Below are 22,264 nucleotides of genomic sequence, written 5' to 3'. Positions count from 1 at the left end.
CCCTCTTGTTCAAATGCCAAATATATACTTGCCTAAAAGATTATTTTATGGAGAACTCACATAGGACAAGCCCTCACATGATGGTCAGAAAAAGTGATTTAAGCACACACTCAAGGTATCTCTTAAGAACTTTGGAATTGATTGTATGACATGGGAGACATTAGCACAGAACCACCCAGCATGGCATGCCCTTATCAGAGAAGAAAGGTCCTATGCTCTATGAGCAAAGCAAAATTGAATTAGCCCAAAGGAAATGCGAGATGCTCAAAATTAGAGAACTTACCCCCAAAGTTCACATGAACCATTTGTATCCAACCTGTGGCAGAGCATTCCAAGCTCATATTGATCAGCCACAGTCTGTCAACTCTAACTCATAACTTGATTCTAGCATAGTGATGTCATTTTGGTCCTCTTTGAGAATGAAGGACAACAACTAATAGTAGTCCAGCTCAGCAGCAGAGCAGCAGCCAATGCCAATCAGCAAGGAGTAACCTCGCATCCAAGGATGGTAATGGCACTAGCATCTAGGCATAAAGAGATCTCCAGATACCCCTGTGTTAGTATTGGGAGCAGGAATGCAGAGAGTAGTGGTTTGGGGGGAGAAGAGGCCCTTCCTGTGTATGGAGCAAGGAACAAGTTCTAAAAACAGATGTGTGGCTCTGAGCCCAATAACAGAGTGGGGGCTCAGCTCTAGCCTTTAGTTGTGCACATAAGCCTATAATGGAACAAACCAGAACAGAAGACCAAAACTACAAAGGAGTCAGTAATTCAGTCTTCGTACATGCAGAACCTCATAGTGGACTCACAATCCAGCAACAGTCTATAGATATAGAAACTCAATCACACACAAACCAACAGACCCAAACTGAGTCAGGAATTTGCAGAGCATAAGGCAGGAAGGTGATGAACAGACCTTTTCCCAGATCATGCCACTTTGGAAGCACTGGAGACTTACAAGCTCCCACACTGAACTATGAGAGCAGCAGAAGCACAAAAAAGAAGCTCAGATTAGACATCAGCTCCTCTCTCCCCCTGAAGTGAGCAGAACCTAACATTAACATAACATGCAAAGTCAAGTATGCTGGGAAAATTAGCACAAGCAAAACAAACAAACAAAAGCCAAAACCAAACAAACAAAAACCACAAAAAGCTACTATGATAATGGGGAAGCTCCAGTCACTAACATAGAAGATAATGATTTGAAAACATCTATAAGCAAATCCTCAGAGGGAAAGAAAATGCAAACTGGATACAATCCCAACAAGAATTCCTATTAGAATTAAAGAAAAAAAATTTAAAGAGCAAAAAAAAAAAATTTAAAATTTTTTTTATTTTAAAATTAAATAGACATTTGTAAATTTCTTAGAGACAAACAGTAAGTCCTTAAATGTTATTGTGTGGGAAAATACGTAGATCTGTACTTCAGGAACATTATTTTGTCAGCTCTGCAGAAGATGGATTAGAAATGAGAAAGATTGGAAGTAAGACATCCAATTATGACTTTTGTAGTAGCATAGGTGAGAGGTAGTAAAGCCCTAAATTAAAGCCATATAAATTCAAAGAATGTGGAAATGAAAGATCTGTGAGGGAAATGTAGAGATAGAACTAACTAGGGAAGACTCTAGGCTTATGAACCTGCATAATTGGAAAGATGACGGTTAGAACAGAATAGAATTAGGAAATTAGAATGAGGTGACTTCAGGGGGAAAGATTATTGGTTCTATTTTATGTGTAATTATAAATGTTTATTGAACATATATTGGATATGTGAAGGAAATTACAAACCTGGTGGTTGTTCAGGAGAGAAATCAAGGCTGAATATATTAGTCTGGGAGCCATTTGCCTAGGAATGGGGAAGGATATGGATGAAACCCATTATTTCATTGGTAGAGGAAACTTTGAGGTGAAAAAATTCCCTCTACACTGCAATTTACTTATTACTTACTAATTTTAAAACAAAATAAACACAAAGTGGTAAAATATTTTTTAAAGCCAAATTAATATCTTATACTTGTTTAAAAAAAAAAGCATTTGCAGCATAATTCAAAATTTTAAAGCATTCTTTTCTTACCTTAAAACACAAAGAAATTAAGTGACTTACCCAGTGTCACATAGCTAATATCTGTCAGAAGCACAGCTTGAACTCATTTCCCTGGACTTGAAACCAATTCTCTCTCTATCCCTTTAGATATCCTTAATCTTACCTGTAACCTTACTTCTCTCATTGAAAATACTGGAATTTCTCTAATCACAATCTCCTATATATATATATACGAAACCTGTTATGTTATTTCTATTAGGGCAGCAGAATGGTATAGTGGAGAGAAAATTTTGATTACATCAAATTAAAAAGCTTTTGTACAAACAAAACTAATGCAAATAAGATTAGAAGGGAAGTAACAGATTGGGAAAACATTTTTACAGTTAAATATTCTGATAAAGGCCTCATCTCCAAAATATATAGAGAATAGACTCTAATTTATAAGAAATCAAGCCATTCTCCAATTGATAAATGGTCAAAGGATATGAACAGAAAATTTTCAGATGATGAAATTGAAACTATTTCCACTCATATGAAAGAGTGTTCCAAATCACTATTGATCAGAGAAATGCAAATTAAGACAACTCTGAGATATCATTACACACCTGTCAGATTGGCTAAGATGACAGGAACAAATAATGATGAATGTTGGAGGGGATGTGGGAAACTGGGACACTGATGCATTATTGGTGGAGTTGTGAAAGAATCCAACCATTCTGGAGAGCAATCTGGAATTATGCCCAAAAAGTTATCAAAATGTGCATACCCTCTGACCCAGCAGTTGTACTACTGGGCTTATATCCCAAGGAAATACTAAAGAAGGGAAAGGGACCTGTATGTGCCAAAATGTTTGTGGCAGCTCTTTTTGTAGTGGCTAGAAACTGGAAAATGAACGGATGCCCATCAATTGGAGAATGGTTGGGTAAATTATGGTATATGAATGTTATGGAATATTATTGTTCTGTAAGAAATGACCAACAGGATGAATACAGAGAGGCTTGGAAAGACTTACATCAACTGATGCTGAGTGAAATGAGCAGAACCAGGAGATCATTATACACTTCAACAATGATACTGTATGAGGATATATTCTGATGGAAGTGGATATCTTCAACATAGAGAAGAGCTAATCCAATTCCAATTGATCAATAATGGACAGAATCAACTACACCTAGAGAAGGAACACTGGGAAATGAGTGTAAACTGTGAGCATTTTTTGTTTTTCTCCCCAGGTTATTTTTACCTTCCGAATTCAATTCTTCCTTTGCAACAACAACAACAACAAAATTCAGTTCTGCACATATATATTGTACCTAGGCTATACTATAACATATTTAATATGTATGGGAATGCCTGCCATCTAGGGGAGGGGGTGGAGGGAAGGAGGGGAAAAATTCGGAACAGAAGGGAGTACAAGGGATAATGTAAAAAAAAATTACCTATGCATATGTACTGTCAAAAAATGTTATAATTATTAAATTAATTTTTTAAAAAAAGGTCACTTTCTGGCTCTTTTTGCTGTCTCTTCTATTCGTAGCAAGTATCATGCTTGCATTAAGCCAGACAACAAATATTTAGCTTAAAAAGCCCTCCTTTTAACTTGAATTAAATGTAACTTATCAAAAGATTATTATTTTAGTTAGAAATTTAAAAAAAGAAACAGTCTACTGCGTTGGCCATTATGGTGATACAAAATTCTCGTGGCCTAAAGTTGTAAGGTTGAAGTAGATGTTCTGAAAAGAAGGGAAGAAAGGCAAATACTTACTTGTGGTAGGTAAGAAAGTATAAAACAAAGGTCTGCTATTATGACTAAGGCAAATAATAATCCTTCATTCATTCAACATACTTTTATTAAGTATCTACATAGTACTAGATACTATTCAAAATTAAAACACTGTGATCTCCAGTTCTTTTCATCCAACTGGATTAAAAACCACAAGTACATAGAAAATTTAATATAAACTGTATAAAAAGTAATTCATGAAAAGAGAAAACTAGCAACTAAGGGGATCAGGATTTATTTCCTGTAGCCAAGTTAACAAGCCAACTATCATTTATTAAGTACCTATTATATGGTTAATAATGTGCTAAGCACTGGGGATATAAAGAAAGACACAAAAAGTCCCTGCTATCACAGAGTTCATAGTCTAATGGAGAGACAATATGCATAAAAATGTGTAGAAACAAAATATATGCAGGGCAAATTGAAAATAGTGTCAAAAGGAAGGTACTAAGATTAAGGAGATCTCAGAAAGGTTTGTTGTAAAAGATGGGATTTGAAGGAAGGAAGCCTTGAAAATCAGGAGGAAACAATGAAGAGGGAAAGAATTCAAAGCTTGGTAGAAAATTCCTGGACTAGTTCCAAATATCTTATGATGAAGAGAGTCATCTGCACCCAGACAGAGGACTGTGGGAACTGAGTGTGGACCACAACCTAGTATTCTCACTTTTTGTTGTTGTTTGCTTGCATTTTCTTTTCTTTCTCATTTTTTTTCCTTTTTGATTTGATTTTTCTTATGTAGCATGATAATTGTGGAAATATACATAGAAAAATTGCACATGTTTAACCTATATTGGATTATTTGCTATCTAGGGGAGGAGAGGAAAGGAAGGGAGGGAGAGGAAAAATTTGGAACACAAAGTTTTGCAAGGGTGAATGTTGAAAACTATGGGGGGCAGCTAGGTGGCTTAGTGGATAGAGCACCAGCCCTGAATTCAGGAGGACCCGAGTTCAAATGTGGTCTCAGACACTTAACACTTCCTAGCTGTGTGACCCTGGGCAAGTCACTTAGCCCCAGCCTCAGGGGAAAAAAAAAGAAAAAGGAAAAGAAAACTATGTATATATTTTGAAAATAAAAAGCTTTAATGTCTGGAGTCAAGGGTGGAATGTTGCATGGAAAGAACATCAAGAAAGCCCCTGGATCACAGATTTGGGGAATGGAGAATTAGGGGATGAAATAAGATGGAAGACAACCAGAAGTGTAGAAAGGAGTCAAGTTATAAAAGATTTCCAAAGCCAAACAAAGGATTTGATATTTGAGTGAGGAGAGAGGGGGCAGGAAAACCAGCCAGCAATCTATTTCAGTAGTCTAGTGTGAGGTGGGAAGGACCTTTACTAGGGTGATGGCGATGTCAACAGAAAGGGACAAATATAAGACAGGTTTGGAATGGGAGTTGGAGGAGTGTGATGAGAGTGAAGAATTTAATATGTCTGTGGAATATTCAGTTTGTGATGTCCAATAGGCAATTGGATATATAAGGCTAGAAGTCCAGAGAATGTTAAGGATGGATAAATACCTTTGGATAGAGCTATAAGATAAGAATCCTCAGCATAGTGATATAATTGAATCTATGGAAGGTGATGAGATCACCAAGGGGTATATTATAGGGGAAAAAGAGAAAAGCGCTTAGACCAGAGTCTTAGAATGCATCCCCATTTAGCAGGTATGACCTCAATGAGAATACAGAAAAAGAGACTGAAAAACAGTTGGAGAAATAGGAGGAGAACCAAGAGAGCAGTGTCACAGAGACTTAGAAAGAATAGGGTATGGAGGAGAAGAGGATAGTCAACAGTGACAAAGGCTACAGAATGATGAAGAATGAGGATTGAAAAAAAGACCACTGGGGTGGGTTGAAGACCATTGGATATGGCATTTAAGAGGTGCTTGGTATTGTTGGAAAGAGCAATTTCAGTTGAATGATGAAATCAAAAGCCACACAGAATACTAAGAAGAGAATGAGAGGAAAGGAAATAAAGGGATGAATTATAAACTGTTCTCATGGAAGTTAGTCATAAAAAGGAGAAAAGATGTGGGACACTGGCTACAGGGAATGGATAGATCATGTGAGATGTGAAGGTTTGTTTAGCATGGGGAAGAGATAAATTTGTTTGTAGGCAGTAGAAAAGTTGCCAGTAGAGAGGGAGAGATTGAACAGTCATGAGAGAGTAAAGATAATAAAGGGGGCAGTCTGCTGGAGAAGATGGGATAGGATAGAGTCATTTGTAGGGAGTTCTCCTTGACAAGGAGAAAACCACGTCTTCCTACGAGACAAGAGTGAAGGAGAGACAGTGGCAGGAGATATGAAGAATGGAGAAAAGGATCCCCTCAGCAAATGGCCTCCAGTTTTTAGTAAAATATGAGACTGTTCTCAGCTGAGAGGGCGAGGGAAGGGATAGCTGTGATGAGTGGGATAGTGAATCAAGATATACATGGATTGTCTTGCCATAGTGAGGGCTCAGGAAATTATGTAACACAAATTTGTAGTAGACCCAGTCAACAATGGTTTCACAATTTTCTACAACTTTGTTCAGCAACAGATGGAGGGAGTAATGCAAGGACGAGGCTTGGCAGTGCAAAGTCTTCAATAGGATGAGTGCAAGGAACGCAAGAGAAGAGGATAGTGTCGATTGGAACTGGTTAACCAAGGGATTAAGTTGGGGATAACAAAATATAATCAATGCAAGTGGTATGACTTTAAAAATAATTGTGGGGAAGAGGGGATTGGAGATCTTACTTAAGACAAAGAACAGGATTTGGAGTCCCTCCATCCCAAGAAGGAGGGAGAAAGAAAATGATGAGATTGTGATCAGATAAAAGAATTTCAGAGTTTTCATGAACTTAGAAGTGGAACATTTATGGGTGATAGCAAGATCAAAATCCATCTTGGGTCTTCTCTATATGCTCTCTTTTGAGTCATTTCTTATCTCTAAATAGATGGTTCTCAGATTCTTAGCCGTATCATTGGGTATAGCTGAAGTGGAATGGAGGAGTAGGTTAGGTGAAAGAGGTTAGAGTATTTGAGGGAATAACAATACATTTGTTGAAGTCTCCTTATTTGAGGATGAGTTGAAAGGAGGGAATCACTGAACTAAGTGATGAGCTGAGGTTTAAAAGAAACTTAAGGATTCTACCAGACAGTTGAGGTGAAGAGGGGATGCATTCCAAGCATGATGGATAGCTTATTGTAAAAGCCAAAGACAGGAAATATAGTGTCATCTACAAATTGCAAGCAAGCTAGAATGTGGGGTGAATGAAATAATGTGCCCTAAAAGGTAAGCTAGAACCTGATGGTAAAGGGTTTTAATGACTGAACTAAAAAGTCTTATCCTAGATACAAGAGGGAACTACTAGAGATTCTTGAGCAGGGGAGTTATATGATCACACCTGTGCTTTAGAGACTTCAATCTGGCATCTTTGTCAAAGGTATGGGAGAGATGGGAAGACTGGAGGCATGGTCAGTTAGGAGGCTAATTGATGGAAAGTGATGAGGCTTGAGCCAGGGCAATGTCTGTGTGAAAACAAAAGGATTGATGTGAGACATTGTCAAGATAGAACCAACCAGACTTGGCAACTGATTGGATGTGAGGGCTGAAGAGAGAAGGAAGAGTCAAACACTACAATTGTGGATCTAGATAACTAGAAGAATGTTGTGATCTTTGAGATTTTTGAAATCTATTGTTTGATCTTGTAGTTACAAATGATAGCACTTGATTATAGAAACACTTAAGCTAAGTGGTGCTAATGACCATAAACATATGAATTATAACAAACAATCTGTACTTTTCTACTCTTCTGACTCATTCTGACCCTATGTAAAATATGTAAACTATCATGGCTCCTGATTGGCCCAGGCTCCCCAGCAGCTGTGTATCATCACCCATTTCTGGGATCCCCAAATACAGATTCAGACCCTCAACTAATTTCTGGTCCCAATTAGGAAATTCCCCCATCTGAGTCTGACATTGATAAACATCATAGGGAATCTCTCCACTACATCTGCATCTGATTAGAAATGCCCCTTGCCATATCTAGCATTATCTGTTCTCAACCCACTCCATCTTTAAGGTATTTAAAACTTCCCTTCTCAGACCCATCACTGAGCATATTTTCACCAAGATTTTGTTGTTGTACACATCTCCCACATATGAGTGACTCTGGCCCTTAAAAAGCTGAATGGCTTGTCTGTGTTGTTATATAGTGTGTGTGTGCTTTTATTTCTGCCTGCTTGCTATTTACTGCACAGTGATAAATTTCATGCTTACACTAGCTTCCCAAGTGCCAGTTTTCTGTGACACTAAAATCCAGGTCTTGATTTCATAAGAAAACTAGAGCAATGGCAGTACCCTTAATAGAAGTTAAGAAAAAGAAAAAAAGAAAAAACAACTAGAGAATGGATGGGGGGTTGGCAAAGTAGGAGAGATAATGAACTTTGTTTTAGACATGTTGAGTTTGAGATGCCTGTGTAATACTTATCTGGAAATGTCTAATATGAAGTTGGGATAAATATGGGACTAAAGTTAAAGAGAGATATGACTAAGGATCTGAAAATCATCTTAGAGGTAAGAAATGACTTCAAGGGAGGTGATGAGATCATCAAAAGAGAGCCTATAAAAAGACCCAAGACGGAGCTCTGGTATATACCCTCAAATAAGCAGGACAAGAATGATGAAACAGCAGAAGAAACTAGGAAGGAATCAGACAGACATATGGGAGGAGAACCAGGAGAGAGCAAAGTCATTAAAATCCAGAGAGGTAGTCAATAGGTCCAAATGAAAGATCAAGACATAGGAGGACTAAGAGATAGCCATTAAATTGGTCTATTAATGGGTCATTGATAATCCAAAAGAGATCAATTTCAGTTGAGAAATGAGGCCAAATGCCAAATTATAATGGGGTTTAGAAGTGAGTAATAAAGTGAAGGCAACTATCTAATAAAAAATTTTAGGGGGTTGTAACTTGTGAGGAGAGATAGAGGATAAGAGTTTGAGGTAGCATCAGATAAAAAAAAATTAAGAATGGGGAGATCTGAGCATGTTTGTAGGCAGCAGGGAATGAACCAGTGGATAAGAAAAGTTTGAAAATTAGGGTGATCCAACAGATAAGCTTCTGGAGGAGGTAGGAAGGGAGGGATTCAAGGACAGGAATAGAAACTTCAAGCCAGGGGAGAAATTGTTGTTATTTAGTTATTTCAGTCATGTCTGATTCTTTGGGTCCTCTCTTGGGGTTTTCTTGGTAAAGATATTGGAGTGGTTTACCATTTCCTTCTCCAGTTCATTATACACATGAAGAACCTAAGATAAACAGGGTTAAGTGACTTGCACGGCTCACAAAATTATAAAGTATATGAGATTGGATTTAAATTCCAATCCTCCTGACTCCAGCCTCTAGTATTCTAAGCACTATGCCACTGAGCTGCCCCTGAAGAAAAATTAGGGAAATGCTGCTAAAGGCTATCTGTATCAGCTGTTGTTCAGTCATCTGGGGATGCTAACCAGAGCCTGAAGCAGTGAATTTCTCACTTATAAAAATAGTCCCGACTGCTCATATATATATATATTCTGGACTCAATAGAAAGTTTCTAATCAAGCTTAAAAAAAAAAAAAAAAGTTGGGGGTGGGGGGAGATGTGAATTCTTACTCAGAGAAATAACAGTTTGGAAAGTGCACAAGAGTGTCAACAAGTTATGTAGATCTTATCATTATTGCATTTTTGGTGCCTCCCAGATATCCAGCTTAGACTCCACCATCCTGTCAACACCCTTCACCAACCCACGCATCATAAAGTATATCAACACCTCAGAAATATCTAGCCCTTGTGGAAGGTTGTACCTCCCAAAACCTCTAAGATGAGCTCACAGATTTCTTCTTCCTTCTACAACACTATTTGCTCCATTATCTATTTTTTAAGTTTCCTTGCTAATAAGAATGCTGTTACAACTAGGTAACGGGTAAGCTACTGCTGTGAATGCTATTCACAGGCTAATAACTTTTTAAAGCTAAAAGAAAGAAAATGTTACTATGCAGCCTTCACTGACAAACATCATCCCAGTTTATAAAAAAGACATCTTAGAAAAATTTATGCTTAAGTTATACTAAATTGTCTCTGCATTTACTGAGAAAAGCCTTTATGATGTTTGTACAAATACTAGAGAACAACATACATTCTATGTACATCTTCTGGGTCCTAGACCCTTTGCCCTAAGGAAAATCCTTACAGCTCTAACACTGTGTCTATTGTGTCTCACCAATCAATATATTCTGCAGTAAAAAGCAAGTAGAGAATAGGCTTATTTCAGCTTTCCAAAATACAGTGTGTCCTAAAAATATTAGTGCTGCTGTAAGCTATTAAAGCTGTAAGATTTTAGGTACACCCAAAGTGTATTTATTCCCTGGAATATTGCATGTATTATCAAATGTGGTGAGTGTGTCAGTTGGGTTTTTTCCCTTTTTTTCTTTAATCTTTATATGGGAATTATAGTGGAGGAAGCAAGGATATAAAAACAGAAGGCTTCAATTATATATACATATATACATTTGCAAATATTACTTGTGTCTATAGTTAAGTTGGCAAAAGGTATTCAGAATGAAAAAGCGGGTTGGTTTATATACCAACTGCTGCTGCTGCTTTTATCTGGTTACATGCACAATGTTATTCCTGTTATATTAAAATTAATGAAATTTCACCATGTTCTTCTTTTCTAGGCTGCTTTAAATGCCTTGAAACAGTTTTCGGAGCAAGGTCTTGATCCTCTAGAAGGGGCAATAAAAACTGAAAATGGATCGTTTGAACAGTAGGTACCATTTCTGCTATTTCTCTGGTTTCTAATACCCTCTTTTCCATTCTGTGCAAGATATTCTGTACAAGTGTGATCCACCAAAAGCAAAAAATAAATACTTCTTGAGGGCAAGGATTATTTTTTTGGTTTGTCATAGTATCCCAAGTCCTTAGCAAAATGCTGGGCATATAGCTTCATAGTAAATACATACTGAATTCAAAATCATGTTAATAGCTTTCTAAATTAATTAATTTCTCTAAAGTAAATTGAAGTAACCAAAACAACTTAAAGATCCTCTGTTAATAACTTGTGAAAGATTTGAGTAGCCTTACTGATATTTATCTCTGGAATTTTTTAAGCTTATGTGTTCAATAGTTTGATATAAACTTTGTCAATTCTTGAAAAACATTTTGGGAGGCAGAGGGTGGTAGGATGGAGAATGATGGAGGGAAAGACTTCAGGATTTAGAGTCAGGGGTGCTGGATTTGAATCCCAATTGTTTGTTATTTGTTACCCATGCAACCTTGGGCAAGTTATTCAAACTCAGAATTTACCTATCAAATGACGTGGTAGATTAGACAATCTCTGGAACTGTGGCTTCAGCCATGGTTGAATATGACTCCATCATAATCCTCTTAGTCTTCTAAAACTAACATATAATTTTGTTCATAAATATTTTGTCTTTATCAGTCTTTATCTGTGTGAATTATTAGTGTTTGCTATTTTATATATAAATTTTGATGAATTAACACAAAATATACAGAGCAAATAGAATGATTAAAAGTAAGGATGACTTGAAAAATGATCACCCCAAATATTTAGAAAGGAATCTCTTCAGATTGCCCACTCAGCTTCTAAATGTGGTGGGTATAATAGAGGAATGAGGCAAAGAAGTCAGGAAGAAACATTTCATACCTTTGCCCTCTCCTTTCCAAATTTGTCACCTTTTCTACCATCCGACACCCAAGTGTTGCCAAAATGGCACCATTTGTTTTGTTGGTGCTGATTGAAACAGAAAACAACTAAATAAATGATCTTTTTCTCTTTGTTCTACGGTTCACCTGTTTTTGTTTCACAGCTTTTGCTATGTTGTGTTGTATAATAAATTAAACTTGTAATCCATAAATAGTTGATATTATTTTAAAAATTTGAAAGCAATTATGCTTACACAATAGTATTCCAGGTTTTAAGAACAATTTCCTAGATTTTTGATTTATAATATGTTGTAAGAGAGAACAATTGTAGGATATTTAAAATATTTTAGAAAATTATACCTGTAGGGTTATATATTATTCTGGTAAACTTATTCTATGCTTAATATCAAAATGTAAAAATTAAATAGTATTTGGTTTAATTGCAACTTTGATAATAACATGATAAGAAAATCTTTGAAAAGACCTCGAGGGTATTTTAAGTTGTCTATAGATTGGCAAGTATTTATAAGTTAATTTAATCAAAAACATTTCCACATGATCTCATCAGCAGACTATCTGAACATAAATATTGTTGTTTCACTTTAAAATGTCACTTTTGTGGTGACCTTTGAATCTTATGTGCCATCTGCTAATAAACATGTCTTAAGATGTGCAACCCTGGACCTTAAGCTCTTGTTAATGTATTAATCTTTCAGACAAGCCAAGCATCTGGGAGAGAAAGCAGACAATAAACAGACTAACTCAGGCACCATGGCTCATGACTGCAAGGATTCAAAGGCTGTCGTCTAGAGCTTCCCAGCACCCACGGCTGCCACTGCATCCTTATAAACCTGTCAACACGCAATAGGGTGTATGTGTTCAAGGAAATGAATGACTAATACCATTATTTGAATCCTATGTGAAGACAACACTATTCTAACACAAGAGATAATATACATGGTACTGTTTATTCAACTGGGGAAAAATAAAACTTTGAGCATTTTCCTTGGAACTTGATATCAAATCATAACTCATTTGCCCAGAGGCAGCCGAAATCGGATCGTGCTACTGGAGCTTAAAATAACAATTAGTGGAAAAGTGTTAGAAAAAAAAGAGATCAAGTTTAAAATCTATGAATAGTGAAGAAAAGGATGGATTTGGTTCACTTAGTCTGATTTTTTTTTTATAGTATAGTTTCAAGTTCAATTCTTTTTTAAAAAAACACACTGTTTGAGTATTTTAAAATTAACCAATGGCAGTGCTGTGAAAACTGTAGTTGTTGTCTTCATATATAATCATACAGCTCATCTTTTTATGCAATCATGCATTGTTCATGCAGTATGAATATTATGACATTAAGATGCACTATTCAGAGTTGTATGCAAAAAAATGTCTTAAATCATGACAAGTATCTGCATCCAACATGAACTGTCAATAAGAATCAGTTATACTATACTCCAGGTAAAAGCAGTTATGATATTTGAGTTCCATGATTCCATTGGCAATTAATAAGGCATCTTGCCTCCAAGGGAACGGTTCTCCTCTTGAGTCTACTCTCTGTTGTGTACATCTTACACCCATTTTGTGTAGTTGTATCAAACCACTATTCGTATCAACTAAGTATTTTTAATAACTGAATATGACCTGGGACTGTAGACAGAATTAAAATGAAACCGCTAATGTTGTAGGAAAGACAAGAAAAACTGTTGAAAGAAATCTAGAGATCATTTTGGCCCTGTGAGAACCTGGAGCTGCATTCTGATTCTGTACCCGCATGTTGGGATTCCACATGTGGCCAACCAGTAAAACCATGTCAGTCCATATGCAAGTTGTGGTCTTTTTCTTTCAGTGTCATTTAAAATATTAACCCAGTGAGGTAAGGGAAAAAATCACCTCCCTGATGGGTAGTAATGCAAATGCCTTTGGTGCTTGTGCCACACATGCTGCCTTACCTATGAACCGTCGGGGCTGGCTTGAGTGCCTACCTGCCTGCCTCCCTGAGGGCTGCGGGCCGGGGGCAGTGTCCTTGACCAAGCAGTGTAATCTTATTGTGCTCGCTTTCTCTTTATTAATTTTCAAATCTTGCGCAATAAGAAAGCAGTCTACAATTTTAACTGCTCAATCCAGCATGACAATAGGAATACAATTATGTAAGATTTCACAAGCAAAACCACCACAAATCATGATCTGGCTGACTCACACGCGACCAGAGAATAAACAAACAGCAACATAAGGAAATAACTTCAGGGATATTTTTAATTAGTCCCATGTGGGGAAGTCCAACAGAATTTGGAGGGTTAGGTACCCTTAGATGAAATAGATCTAGTTACAAAAAGGTATGCGCTCATGGAAATAACAAAACATCTGTTAAATTGTGGCTTACAAAAACAGTTTCAAGAAACATTCAACGTCGTTTCAAAGTCAGGGCTCCCACCTGAAGTACCAACCGTCAGCCATCCTTAATAGCACTCTTCCCATCGGACGTCACCACGTGAGATTCATGTTAAGGACTGACAGATCGATTTAACCAAGAAAGATTCACTTGTCTAATCAATATCCCCAGGGATATAGAGGAGGAGTATTAACAGTAGGGTTCAAGAGTAGATTTCATCTTCATTTTACTGAACGCAATAAACACAGACCAGCTTCTGCAGCAGACAGCCTGGAATAACACAAACACAATCATTTCTGTGGGAGGGTGATGAGCTCAGAAATAAACAAAGCTAATTGTTTCTCAGGACTGAAGTATTTGAAGCATTTAGCTCTTTGATTGTCCTGTAATCTCAGCATCCTCAAGGTGCTGACCTCACCTCTAGAGCACAACAAAGATATCAGTCTTACTGCAACAGAAAAGGTAAAGATGTATCAGGCATCCAACATCCAGTTTTCTCTATAGATTTTAAAAGCCCCCAAAGATCTGATTTTCCTCCTGCCTTTTCCAGTGAAATGTTGTGTTTTTCTTTGGATTAAATTAGCGATGCATAGAAATGGATCTGCCAAGAGTCAGTGCATGGAAGTGTGTGATGCTATATATCATTAGTGGGGAAACCATTAACTAGATTTATTGAGAGAATGTTTCTTCAGCACAAAGAGATCTTTTGATGAAAAATGGAACTCATTATTCTTTAAAGGAATACAGATTGACTTATCTCCTTTATCAATTACAGTCTCTGCTTTCAGCTTTTCTCAATCAGTATTACTTTGTAGTCACTTCCCAATGTCGGGGCCAGCCTGTTTTATAAAACGGTCTGGTTTAGTGTTTCAATCTGGAAATAGAATATAGAATCCCTTTCGAACTTGGGCCATCCTCTTCCAGTACAACTTTCCAAAGATTCAGCATTGAGACACCATGTATCATACTGTGACACCGCTATTCCTATTGTTTCCTTATGTGACCTGATCAAGGGGTTGCTTTAACATTCTTCTCTCTAACAAATATTCTTAAAGGTGGAGTTCTGAAAACAGTAACCAATTTCCTGAACACACAGAAAAATAAAAACAGGTCCATGAAAAATAAGCCTTATTTTCCAGAGACTGACAAGATTCATTTTCCTGGTTACATCTGATGACCCATAAAACTTGATGTGCACATTTTCTTTTATTTTTCTTCCCCAAACTCTGATAGAGTAGAGTTGTCACAGTACCTCCTAATTATAATATAATTAGCATTCTTAAACTTAATTTTCAAACATTACCAATTATCTTTTTAAACCAAGAGTAAAGAAGACCTTTCAACTTCTACAGACAAAGACAATAGAAAACTGTTGTGGTAACTATTTTTGTTTGTTTCTGTTTGTTTTGAGTACTCACCTAGGATAAGGCACTGGAGTGGGGATTGCCTTGAATTACATAGTGCTATATGATTAAGATAAGAAAGTACCTAAACTCCCTGCCACATACCCCATGGTAAGATTAGCCATACTTTTTATTGGATTACCTATGCCTTTATGATTATGAAAATATTGTTATCTTAATAGGCTTAGGATGCCTCCAGTTATCCTATGGGCCTTGTTATAGATCAGTAGACACTCCCCACACACACACACACCTTTTTTTGTAAGCTTTTGTGAGCTTCTGAACAAACAGTAATTCTGTGGAACTTTCAAGCAAGCCCAAATCAGAAAAAAGACCCCTATCCTTTGGCAACTCCAGACCCATATCAGAATCAATCCAACAGGGTTGAAGCTGCTGATAGATCTTGAATGTTGTACAAGGAACCGCAGAACTGTAGTGTCAAAAAAGCATGATGGAAAAGTAGCCTGACAGCTTAAGGCTAGCTAAAGGCTTCTATCAGTTTTGAGTGCTTCCACAAAAAACAATTGGCCAGCATAATCTTTCATTTCACCATCCAAATAAATGAATGAAAACACATTTTATGAAGTGATTACTATGTAATAGACACTGTACTAAGCTCTTAGATCAAATACACACACACACACACACACACACACACACACACACACACAATTCCTGTCCAACATGAGCTTACATTCTAATAGGATAAGACAATTCAAGGGAGAGGAGACCAGGGAGGGATGTGTTGGTTGAGGAAGTCACAAGAATGATAAGTGGATGCATAAGACAATCGATTGACTCATGCTTTCCAAGAGTGATAGTTCTGCTTTGATCAAAAGAAAACAAAACATATTCATAGACATACACACAGACACAAATACATACTTTCACACATTCATTTCCTGGTGAGGTTTATTGCCATGCTTGATGTTAACCAACGCTCTCAAACTGAGGGAGAACTCACTCAAATGGTACAAACTGAACAGTTTATTTCAAAAAGCCATCAAGCTCCAAATTTAACATGTCAACTTCAAAAAGTTAGCTCATCTCCACAGATACAAACTGGTATGAGTTCAGCCATGTATTTGATGCAAGTTTAAGCTAATAATGTGGAATGCCTAATGCTGAAGAGTTAGGACTGTTGGTGAAACATTTAGACTGAAATAAAGCATCAAATCTCTCTTCACTGCTCACAATTCTATCTTAACCAAGAAGAGTAAATAATTATCATTGCGCTATCTCTCTTTTCAGGTAAGGATAGAATCTTTGTTACTTGAAATTCGGTGGTAAAAGACTGATGATGGTGGTGGTGGTGGTGATGCCACATTTATGTCACATTTTAAGATTTGTAAATAATTCATTTGAAAGAGGTATCTCATTTGATCCTTTTAACAATCCTAGGAGGTAAGTGCTATTATTATCATCACTAGCCCTGAGGAAACTGAGGAAGACAAAGGTTAAGTGACTTATTAAGGGCCACAAAATTGATAGGTGTCAACTCCTAGTCACATGGCTATTAGGTATCTACATCCCAACACAGGATTTGACCTGAGGTGCTTCTAATGCCAAGTCCAGTGCATTACCTATCTAAAAAACAGCTGTCTTATGTAATCAACATCTACTACAGTGCTGGGCACTTGATAAATCTTTGTTGGCTAATAAGAATTATCACAATTCAAATGAGAGAGTGAAAAAACTCATTTATCAATAAAGTGCTTATTATGTGTCAGACACAGTACTAAGCTTTTAGGATTCAAATATAAAACAACATAAGCCCTATCCATAGGGTGCTTGCATTCTAATATGGGAGGACAACACAATGGAATAGGCCAGAGAGATATTTGGGCTTCAAATAATGTTTCAAGTGAACTTGGAATTTTAGGCACAGTACAGCAGAAAGAATTTTCTTTGGAAAACATAAGACGTAGGTTTAAGGGGTGATCCACTACAGTTTTATAAACATAGTACCAGTACCATGCTAAGTCCTGGGAATACAAAGACCAGACAAAAACACAATCTGCCTTCAAGAAGCTTAGAACTCAAAGTGCCACTGGCATTCTAAATACCACTTGGCCTTCTGATGGTGAGTTAGTTACTTAAAACTCTCTGATCCAGCTTCCATCTGCAGTATTGCGATAATGCACCTTCTTGACTTGTTGGGGGAGCATGGAAGCACTTTGAAGATTCAGTTGTTTAAGTGAGCTGGTAATCAGGAAGCCTTGAGTTCAGACATTTACTATTTGATCCTGGAGAAGTCATTATATAATTGTCAGCCATTGGTCTAATACTTACAATTTGCTAAGATTTCATTTTTCACCTGGATGATCCTTGGATTCATATTTATGGTCACGATAGCATGATTGTTATAGTGTGTCTGTGTGTTTGAAAGGGGAGGTTCTTAGTGCTATGAAAATAAATGTGCTGAAACAAAGTGGTCTGTAGTGAGTTACAGTACACAGAATTAATTCCATCTCCAGGTTTGGATGATCTCATAAATTATTCTTTTGGTTGGCAATTTCACCATAACCTGCTAGATTGAATTACTTCCTTGTCATGCTGTCTATTCTGTAACCAAGAACACATTGTATCTCTTGGCTGCCTCTGGAAGCATGAGAACAAATACCTGAGATTGTCTAATGGTTATGGGCATCAAATTCAACAATATGTCCCAAAGGGTCAATTGTTTTATTTTAAAAGGTGCTTTGTTGCTATAAGACTGACAGGGAGGAGAGAAGACGGGAAAGACCATAAACTAAATAGCAAAAGGCACAGGTGATTCGTGTTCAGAACAAATGAATTAATCAATAAACAAGTATTAATTAAACTCTTATCATGTTTCAGATACTGTGCTAGGGGTGCAAAAATGAGGCAGTCTTTGCCCTTGAGAAGCTTACATTTTATTGATTAGGATACAATTAGGAGTTTACTTAAAAATTAAATGAATACCATACATATATACCTAACAAGCCAACTTATTACATATTTTAATTATAATGATTGATGGAGAAGAGACACTAACAATTAAAGGAATTGGTAAAACCTTCTTGAAGGCTGGCACCTGAACTGGCTTGAAGTCAGGCAGTCAATTTATTTAATAATCATTTATTAAGTATCTACTTAACTGTGTGTGAAGTACTGTGCTAAGCCCTGGGGATAGGAAGAAAGGTAAATCCTTGCCCTCAAACCCACAATCTAATGGAGATATGCAAGGGATTGTGTACAACCTATGGAAGATAAATAGGAAACAATGAACAGAAGGGAGGCACTAGAATTAAGGATGAGGAGATCCTGTAGGGATTAGCATCCTGTAGAGGGGAGGATGTTAGCTGGAACTCGAAGTAAGCCAGACAGTCATAAATGGCTGTGGGCCACATGGATACAAATCAAGAATGGAAAGTTGGTCAGTCATCTGGGTTCTCAGTCATGCGGAGTTCCACACTAAAGAGACAGTTGTCACAGCAGGTTCCCCAAACCTAAGGCAGGGTAACATTCCATTCTGCCTTCATCCAAAACAACTCTCTCAGGCAGAAGCTTGGTAAGACCTGTTCTATAAGTCCTTCCCTCCATCATTTTACCTGATCATAGGCTCACAGAGTTAGAATATGATGAAAATGAAATCCTTTGGGAATGAAGTGGCTGGTGGCAGAGATCGGATTTAATGCCATAACCCCCACCTCCAAATCTAGTATTCTTTGCCCTACATTATACCTCCTCAAAAACCCATGATTGTATTAGAGAAGGCTCTTATGAACAGATACAAAGTAAAGGTTGCAATAGCAATATTGTAACAATGATCAACTGTGAAGGACTTAGCTACTCTAAGACAATGATCCAAGACAAATTCCAAAGGACTCATGAACAAAAATGCTATCCATCTTCAGAGAGAGAACTGATGAACTCTGAGTGCAGAATAAAGCATGCTTTTTTTACTTCATTTTTATTGTTTTTTTTCAACATGGCTAATATGGAAATGTTTTGCATGATCTTATATGTATAATTGATATCTTATTGCTTGTCTTCTCAATGGATGTGGGAGGGGCCAGAGGGAAGGGGAGAACTTGGAACTCAAAAATTTTTCAAATAAATAATTGTCTTTAAAAGTTGGTCATAGACTTTGGTTTTTAACAGGATTAGGATGACATTTGTAGAGAATAATTTAGAATATCAAAAAGTTACCCAAAACTCAGAGATGATAGATCTGTTTATAATCACGTTAATAAGTGTACAGATGAGATTTGAACCCAATCTAGATGACTTATCTTCTAGTACTTTATCCAATATGAACTCCAGGCAGACTTCCTCTCTCCAATTTATTAGTTTTACACACACACACACACACACACACACACACACACACACACACATTTACCACTTTTGCCACACATTCTGGATCTGCTGACATTAGAAAATTGTGACTTGAACCTTTGGGGTCCAAATTTAGCTCTCTATCTCTCACTGCAACTGACAAACTGATTAATGGGTACCACCCCTTCATTCTAGATGATATAAGAAAATATATTTTTCTCATCCAAAATGAGTATCCCAACATAAGGCCTCTACAAGTTTATAACAACCTGACGACCTCTTAAATGCCGGCTGGAGAATCGGGTTGAGTCAATGGCTTTGCTTGCTTTGGTTTTGAAACTAGCAAATAAAACAGATGTTAGAAATCTAGTCTTATAAAAGACCATGGATGCTGATCAAGAAGAAAAAGTCTTTGCAACAAAAATGTGCAATTCAAATTCCCCTTGACACAATTCTACTGGGCCAGCTGCATCCAGAAGCCACCGATCTTGAATGCTGTCCCACGGCATCTCCCCCACTCAGTTCCACTGCCATCTGCTTGGCCTCTCTCAGCTGTATTGTTAATAAGCAGTGAGATCCAGAGGACATTGACTACTTTCACTGTTGAAAACATTTCTTTATTTAGGCAAAAGTGCACTGAAATCCTGACTATCAAGCATTCCTCTAACAGAAATGTAAGGAAGAAAAATCAATGACCTCCAAGGACCTTTCCAGTTCTAGCTATATAATCCCCTCTTGTGAGGTGCCCACTACCCATGCCATGGTCATCTAACACTGGCACCAATTTTTTGTTTAAACTTTATCAATCCATACAAACCCTGCCCCCTTCCCTGAGCCAACATTTCCTGTCCTCAATTAAATGATCTGTTAAATCCCTGGAGACTCAACGTTCTGAGGGTCTTTGAATCATTCTTTGCTCCATACCATCTGGTTTCCCTCCACCATTTTACCTGGTAATTCAGGTCAAATGTTTTCTTTTTCTTAACCCATCATTGCAGACAATAGAGAACTTTGAGGAAGCTCTTATCTTCTAAAGTCAAAGAAAAATTAATTGGGTGGAAAAGTTCATATAACTCAATGAAGACACTAATATCAGTGAACCTAATCTATTTAGACCAAATTTTTTAACTTCTCCAAAAGTTCAGGTAACTGAGGATGAGACTTCAGAACTACAGCTCCAAGATGTCTGCTTATTGAAAATGTCATTTAGAGTGTTGGTCACCAAAGCATCTTGTAAAGACTTACCAGATATGGTTGGAATATTTTTCAATTAAGCCATTAAACTGGACTTCAGCCTCACCTCTTAATCTTCCACTCTCATTCATGTGTGAAGATCCCATGTAAGGAAGGCATTCTCTCTTCATCATACTGAAATCATTCTACTGATTTTCAGAGTTGGGAAGAGTGGTTAGAAGTCAACTTCCAATTCCTAATTTTATAAATGAGGAAACTGCTTTTTTAGAGGTTAACTGGCCCATAATGACAGGAGGAAGGACAGAATAGAGCAAAGAATTGAATCCCAAATCCTTTCTACTGTATTATTTTTTCCTTCATTCAAAGCACAGCTCACACACCTTCTAAAACATTCTTTGCTCCTTTGTAATAAAATTATTCTCTCCTTCTTTGAATTTTCTTACAGAACTTTGGAGCTTTCCTTTGCCCCATTTACATTCATATTTATTTGTATACATGCCAGAGTGCCAGGCCTTGAAGCAGGAAGACTTGAGTTCAAATCCAAGCTCAAACATTTATTAGTTGTTTGACCGTGGGCAAGTCACTTAACCCTGTTTCCTCATTTCATCTGTAAAATGAGCTGGAGAAGGAAATGACAAACCACTTTTGTCATTTAAAATGTCATTTAAAAAATACCTCTGCCAAGAAAACCTCAAATGGAGTCACAAGGGACTGAAATGACTGGACAACAATAATATGTCCTCCTAACAATTTGTAAATTAAGCTCATCAAGGAATAGGAACTATATTATTTTTTAATCTTCATACCATTAGGGCTTAGCACAGTGTCCCACACAGTAGGCACTTAATATATGCTTGTGGAATTAAATGTACTATAAATACTCTAATAAGATTTTTACTTAACTAATTATAGAAAATGATAATTATTAAGCAAAACCTGGGGCGGGGGGGATATGAGGAATAAGATCCTTGTTGTCACAGAAATGCTTGGTAAATGAGCCTGAAACATTATTTCATTTTGTTCTTTGGAATCCCAAAGAGCTAGCCAATCCATTAGGTACAAGTCTGTGGTGTGGACAAGACTCATAGAATGGAACACAACCTTCTCAGAGTGTTCAGATTTAACTATCTTGGCTAAAGGCCCATATTCCTTGGGCCTCTTCAATTGTGTTCAGTTTGTTGTGAGTTGTAGAACTGATTAAAAACAAAAAGGGATACTGTCCCCTTTACAAAGGACAATTGCATAACCTATAAGGAAAGGTTTCCTACCCTGTTCAGCTTTTGTCAATCTATACAAAAAAACTACATTCACAAGAGTGGGAAAGTCACATATTCTAAATAGTGAAATCCAAAATTTCAGAAAAAAAAATAAGTGTGTGATTCAGAATTTAAGAACATTTTGGGAAGGCCTGCTTAATTGCATCTAGTTTTCTGACTGGCCAGAGGATTTTAATTGTTGA

General features: G+C 37.0%; 1 protein-coding gene across 8 annotated transcripts in view; it reads left to right on the top strand.

The window, feature by feature from the left end:
- The window catches only part of STAU2 (staufen double-stranded RNA binding protein 2), a 454,831-nt gene that overhangs the window by 409,473 nt on the left and 23,094 nt on the right, over positions 1-22,264 (top strand). For 6 of the 8 annotated variants that reach the window (XR_012484345.1, XM_074278881.1, XM_074278888.1 and 3 more), the window contains 2 exons: positions 10,524-10,612; positions 12,228-13,336. Coding sequence is in view for 6 of the 8 variants with exons in the window: in XM_074278881.1 (XP_074134982.1) it covers positions 10,524-10,612; positions 12,228-12,321 (183 nt within the window). In the remaining 2 variants the exon portion in view is untranslated. Of the gene's footprint in view, positions 1-10,523; positions 10,613-12,227; positions 13,337-22,264 lie in introns of those variants that run through there. The other 2 variants (XM_074278883.1, XM_074278885.1) reach the window with 2 other exon arrangements.

The sequence above is a fragment of the Sminthopsis crassicaudata genome, chromosome 1 (assembly GCF_048593235.1).
Source record: "Sminthopsis crassicaudata isolate SCR6 chromosome 1, ASM4859323v1, whole genome shotgun sequence".
In the NCBI taxonomy this organism is placed as follows: domain Eukaryota; kingdom Metazoa; phylum Chordata; class Mammalia; order Dasyuromorphia; family Dasyuridae; genus Sminthopsis; species Sminthopsis crassicaudata.
The sequence above is the reverse complement of the archived record's forward strand: the minus strand, read 5'-3'. Positions and strand labels throughout refer to the sequence as shown.